Raw genomic sequence first — 6,545 nt, 5'->3', positions numbered from 1 at the left:
TGAGTTAAAATAGGTGACTAGCCATGCCTAAGAGCTAAATGCTGTTGGTAGCTTTTCTATCACCTAGCTGCTGCTGTACTGCATTTTCTGGAGATATGTAAAGTTCTGTATATAAAACTCAGTGCTCTGAGCAAGCTGCTTTTCCAACGCACAGTTCTGCCTCTCCATCTGAGACCTGAAGAACCTCCATTTTTTAGTCTCTTACACTGATACACTCTCAGACCAGTGACAGCGCCTCGCCTTGAAACCTATAGGCTTGTCCTATTCCCAACAGCTTAAAGGTGCCTTTCATGCTGCTTGGGTAGAATTCCCCCTCAAAATGCTTTGATGCAAATTTTGCCCTCAGGGACAAAGCCAGGGAAGATATTGTCCCTGCTTTGAAGTCAGTCAATGTCTTGCTATAACAAGCTGTCTGCTGAAGATGGAGACCCTGCTGGCCTAGGGAATGAAGTCTAGGTTTTTTTTCAGGTGTCAAAGCAAAGCACAGTGGTTAACACAAGCACACCGAGCCAGGTTGTCTCTTACAGATAAACAAGCTTAAATGACAATTCAAAAACCTCAGAAATGCTTCTCCAAAAACTCGTAAAGACCAGAAACTAAAAATGGCATTTTTGGCATTCCTCAGGACTACTCTATTTCACAAGCTTCCAAAGTGAGGAATCCACAAAAAGTAAGAGCAGTTCACAAGGCAAGTCCGTTAGCTGGATGAGAGCTCCTTACCCCCACAAAGGAAAATCTACGTCCACAGCACCATTACTTACAGATTCCTGCATGGGGTGGCTGAGAGGTTTGTCGAGAGCTGCCATGCTGCTCGGCATGTCTGGGGGATGTGACAGCTGTGGCCCATGCATGAAGTCATTCATAGACGTGCCACCGGGATTCCCGTGTGGGAAGTCAAAATTGCCATGACCTTGGTAACTGTTGCCTAAAAGAGAAACAGATGTGATATGAAAGAAACTGTTTGTTTCCCAACATTGATCTCTCGGAGTATCTTGTAAAAGCTGTGCGGCATGGCATCCTCCCCACACAGCACAGGGCAACTGCAACGCCGAACGTGACAACACTGCGCTCCCCACTGCTGGAGCGAGCTGGCGGAATAAGGAGGGAAAAACGGCACTCAGCTTTCAAATACTGGCTGCTGTAATAATTCATGTACATGTTGTAACTAATTGAAAACTGCTGACATTTTGAAAAACTACTGTCAAGTCACCACATAAAACTTAACCAAGCCGAGAAGTGAAAGGGATATTAAGTTCTCTGGAATATTTGCATATGGAAGCACCTCAGTGCAACCGAGACTGACTGCCCGAGTCCAAAATTATTTATAGGACACCTGTGTTGTTTATGTCTACGCTTCTATGCACTCAGTAAGATGGTAGCATCGCTTCCGTTTCTGATGAAGCTAATTGACAGAACTGTATCCGGAAGATGCCACAGTACCAGTTCTTAGCACAGCATCTATTTTGCCTCTTCTTCTGCAGTACAAACAGGCAACTTCCATTAAGATAATGCAAAAGAGGCCTTCATGTCTAATTGGGGTTTGTGACGTAATTCTCCTTGCTCCCACAAAACCTAGTAAAATTCACTTGACTGTCTGCAAATACAACATCTATTTTCCCCTCTTGGATCTATTCTTCTCATTTTCAGAGTTACAAACTGGCTGCCTGTAGCCTGTGTTTCAGCATGCGGATATGCATGCTCGTAACGAAAAACTCAGAATTTACGAAATCCACCTAACTTCAGCCTGAACCGATGTTCTCCAAAGCACCAAAATTTCACACCAATTCGGAATAAATGGTCGGGATTTACCCCGACACATCTACCATCTAGCAACAAGCCTGGAGTTCCCTGCTGATCTGCAGGACAAGTACTGTATGACCATCGTCGATATGTTTTGATCCGTCCCATCTCAGCTCAGTGATCTTCACTTGAATTCTAAAGCAAGCATGTATCCCAATACAGGGATTTTACTCTCTATATTTTCTGTTCAGATCCCTCTCTGTTAACTCTTCCAACTGACATACCAACTCTGGTGGCTTATTTGCTATGAACGGCAAAAATTGAACTAAAGCCACTCAGCTATTTCGTATAAGCAACTGACTTGGATGATACCGAGCTCTGAAATAATAGAATAGCTTTGGAGCTTGCACGGAGAGCCTGCAGTTCGTCAGCTGAAGTACAGCAGCTTTAAATGTTCAAGTCAAGGAGGGAGTTTGACAAACTGAAGTAGCTGCATCATTTGCTCTTTAGCACAGCTTCACAAGCAGAAGTTTAATCTCGGAGGAATAGAAGTCATTAGCCATGTAAGAGTATTTCTCAAAGAAGTCAGGACTTTGATCTATCATGTAAATACTGCAGAGCCTTACTAATTCTCATTTTGTTAATCTGCAAACTGGATGAGTCTCACAGAATATAGCTGGTCTTGCCTTGCTTCTCAGGAAAGATTTAATAGCAAGGAGCTGGAATAAGGTCTTGTATTACTGAGTACTTGTTATATTTGCAAACTGAACTTCGGTATGCTTACTGTCAAGCCCAAATAAACAAACATAAACCACAGTACTACTACTACTACTTTACTCTAGAGTACTGTTAATCAGAGGACATTGCCTAATTCTAAACACCAAGTTTCAGTGCACGTATTGATGGAGAACGAAGGTGCAAAGGCAGTATGCCCAGGGAGTTACAGCCATGCAGCAGCATGCCCTTCTCTGAGGCAAGAGTTGTGCCACATGCTGAGGGACGAGTTGTGCCACATGCTGAGGGACAGACCTATAAAGACATTTAGGATAATCTGGTGCTCTGCACTGATATGCCTACTGCAGGGGCAATAGGAGACCGTGGGTTTCACCCGCCATCGATGAGTCAGGGCTCCGAGAAGCAATGACTACCTCTGCTACAGGATCCACAGGGGAAGGCAGGGAAGTAACAGTCGAGGCAGCAATCGTTCCACAAACCTTAAACCCCACTTTACGTGACTACCCTGTCCGTTCCCGATTATGAGCTAGAAAGCTGATGAAGAATAGATGGCTCTGTTCTCATGCTCTGACTGCACTTCACTCCTGCTAAACGAGTGAAAAATTTGTGATTCAGTGCTCTTGGCTTTGTTATAGTAATCATTCATCTGTTTGAAAACCTAAAAAGTTTTATCATCTGTCATCAGTTATGCAGTCATTGGAGCAAATTAACCATATTTTGCATGCAATCTATATTTTTCTTCAAATGCCTGCAAAAAGCACATATATCACCTTGTAATCAATTTGGGGATTCTGATGGTGTGAACAGTTGGTCTTTTCCCAGAGCTGAACTGAGTCATATCATATTACTTGCAAAAGAAACAGTCTCCGGTTTCGTATTTTCAGAATTGTCACTATAATTGAGTTATTCACAATATACCAGTCATTTGAAAGCGTATCTCCGCTGCCTATATTTAGTTCCCTATTTCTCAATCTGGCAGCATATGGGTAGGGGAACTCAAAAGTAATTTTCTAATGCAAAGATGTTTGCAAAGCAGTTAAAATCTCTTTAAAAGTCATCCACTTTCTGGGTGGCCTAGCAAATGTCACCCACCTGGCCACAAGTTAAACTTCATGGCCCAAGTAGCAAGGTTAATGGGTCAAGTTCTCTGCTTTGTAACTTCTGTAGCACTAGGAGCCTTCACTTGAACGAGAGGGGAACAGAAGGAAAACGGACAGAAAAAATGAGGGAAGATGTATATAGCGGCAGGCCATGAATATATAAGGTAACATACAATGTTGGTTGATTCAGGGAGGGCTGCATGGCAATAAATACGGCAAGCACCAACTTCCTGACTAAAATATATTTCCCCTGAACAGATGAATCTTAAATGAAAAGACTGATGCGGAATTTCAGAATTGCAGCCATATAATTTGCTTTCCTTATGCATCTCTCTGAGAAGTGACATACCCGAATCACAAAGTTGACTGAACCACTGACTTCTAGAGTGACCACCCGGGTGCACAAAGCTGTAAAACTAACCTTGGTTACCATATTCAGTGGAGTTGTTGCCTCCTGGAGGAGGGGGTAGGGATGGGTAAGGTGATGGGCCAGGACCCAAAGCTGCAATCATCTCCATCACATTTGGCATGATCATCTGGCTTGGACTCATGGTCTTAAATCTTTTTGAGGGAATGCCATCTGGGTCATCTTTGATGTGAATATCTGACTTTATAGGGACCGGCCTCCAACTGCAAGTTGGATCAATGGTAACTTCTTCAAACTCTGAGCTGTAAAATGTGAAAATTTTAGCACGTTAATTATTATTATTTTTTTTAATCAATTCTGCTGAAGTTTCCGTAAGAATCTGCATGGCAACAAATGTTTTGAAATGCTCTAGTATAATACAACCTCAAGATCTTTCACTCCTCAAGTGTGTGCTGAAAGCAAGTTTTAAGTAAGGCAACTGTGAGAGCACATTTCTGTGTTTATCCACACAATGAAATCCAAACATATCTATGTGGTCTGCCACGTGTGAATCAGAGGGACTACTTGTAAATACGAGAAAGCATTTAATTCTCCATTCTCACTCTTCCCTCTGCTTCATTGGTGAGGCTGCCATCAACAGATAACCCAAACGATCTATTAAGTAGATGGAAACTGATTCACTGTATCACTAACCCCACCAAGGAGCCATGAAAATAGAATATTCAAGTTCAGTCACTAAGACCTACTTCGGCGTGACTACCTCAGTACTCATTAACATATCTCCTAGTTGCTTAGTCTTGGATATCAGAAATGAGTAAGTTCACTTACTTTTGTATAGCGTTCAGAATACCCCACATATACTGGTCAACCTCCAAGCCCTCCAGCAGAGCCGTTTTACTAGAAAGGAAAAAAACCCCAAACCTCATGTTAGAATATCGCTACACGTGTGTAAAAGGGGGATGGAAGAAGGATAGGCTCGTGATGAAATCAGTAGACTGGGGTCCACCAACTTACTATCTGTAACACGTAATTTAGGAATGATTTGGGGCAAACAGTTTTAGTTCTACATCTGCATTACCAGGATAATAGTACTCTACATCAAATGGATGAGATAAGGATACAGCTACTTGTGTGTATCCACAAGCTGCTCACATCCTTTAAATTTTTTTTTAGTGAAATACATTGCGAATTTAAAGGCTTTTCAAACATAGCTGATCTCTCCTGTGAACATCAGCTACATTTTTTTTTCCAAATCAGATCTTTTTTTGTTTTGAGCTACACGGTAATACGGCTTCAAAGTAACTATGTATTATAGTTATTTTACTTAAGATCAGCACAGATGGGAACAGAACAAAACAAAAACGGAAATGATTTAGTTACGTAGGCACTTAGATCTGAATGCAGGTGCTCATACTCAGGAGAACTAGGACAAAAATTTTGGCCTGGATGTACGAATACATAAATTAAGAAGCAAGACATCCAATTCTTGTGATATTTTTAGCCTAACTTAGAAGACAGAAAAGATTCAGGTAGTTCAGAGAAAGCACCTGCACTTTAGGATACGTATCAATCATGGATAGTCATCGAAACAAGCTCGTCTCAAGCCTGCGATGTCCATAGAAGCAGACAGAACGGACAATCTCCGCTCCTGTTTATACCTAACATCGGCTGGTGCAGCAGGGGTTGAACTGGAGACTTGCAGAGATAAAATACAAGCTGCTACAGCTACAGCTGCTTGAGCTGAAGAGCCCTGGCGCCTCAGCTGAGGCTGGAACAAACTCATAACCCTGTGGACTGAGCACAGTAGGTTACAGACACTGAACTGGCCTGCAGACGTTCTGCGATTCTTTCTGCCCAGTTAAATGTAAGAATGGGCAGTCTGTAACCACTTCAAAGCTTTTTGTTCCATTTCTTCTGCAGTATACTAGCTCTCTGGTCAAAACATAAGGAGGTTGAAAGTATGCCAGGATATCCCTCTTCTCCTTTAAGCAATCGCTCCAAACTTCTGCTCCTTGGAAATCTTTTACCTTTTTTAAAATCAGCCTTATTCAGGACTAGAATGCTTCCTGCTTTCTGCTCTCACTTTAATTTGCACTTGATGTTGACTTTGACCTTGGAGGATCCAACTTCATTTCCTACCTAATTACTGGGAAATGTCGCAGTCTCCAAAATTCCCCCCTCTCCTTGAACGCTGCCATTAACTGCATATCTATGTGACTCAAAGCACAGCACCTGGGACAGTTATTTGGCATCCTTACTTAACGTTCAGCTGGATGCTATGATTGGAGTGTTGGGATGGAGGGATACAGGCTCTTTAGGAAGGACAGGCAGGGGAGACGAGGAGGGGGTGTCGCCTTCTATGTCAACGACCAGCTGGAGTGCATGGAGCTCCGCCTGGGGACGGATGAGGAGCCGACCAAGAGCTTATGGGTCAGAATTAAAGGGAGGGCAGGGACAGGTGACATTACGGTGGGGAGCTGCTACAGGCCACCTGACCAGGAAGACCGAGCAGATGAGGCCCTCTACAGACAGATAGGAGCAGCCTCACACTCACAAGCCCTGGTCCTCATGGGTGACTTCAACCACCCCGACATCTGTTGGAG

General features: G+C 43.0%; 1 protein-coding gene across 6 annotated transcripts in view; it reads right to left on the bottom strand.

The window, feature by feature from the left end:
• The window catches only part of ZMIZ1 (zinc finger MIZ-type containing 1), a 318,248-nt gene that overhangs the window by 12,682 nt on the left and 299,021 nt on the right, over positions 1-6,545 (bottom strand). For all 6 annotated transcript variants that reach the window (XM_009275432.2, XM_009275436.2, XM_009275435.2 and 3 more), the window contains 3 exons: positions 4,771-4,839; positions 3,997-4,244; positions 762-925 (listed from right to left, as the gene is read on the bottom strand). In XM_009275432.2, coding sequence (XP_009273707.1) covers positions 762-925; positions 3,997-4,244; positions 4,771-4,839 — 481 coding nt within the window. The remainder of the gene's footprint in view (positions 1-761; positions 926-3,996; positions 4,245-4,770; positions 4,840-6,545) is intronic.

This window comes from Aptenodytes forsteri, unplaced genomic scaffold (assembly GCF_000699145.1).
Source record: "Aptenodytes forsteri isolate BGI_AS27 unplaced genomic scaffold, ASM69914v1 Scaffold353, whole genome shotgun sequence".
NCBI classification, from domain to species: domain Eukaryota; kingdom Metazoa; phylum Chordata; class Aves; order Sphenisciformes; family Spheniscidae; genus Aptenodytes; species Aptenodytes forsteri.
This window is presented reverse-complemented; position numbering and strand designations above follow the sequence as displayed.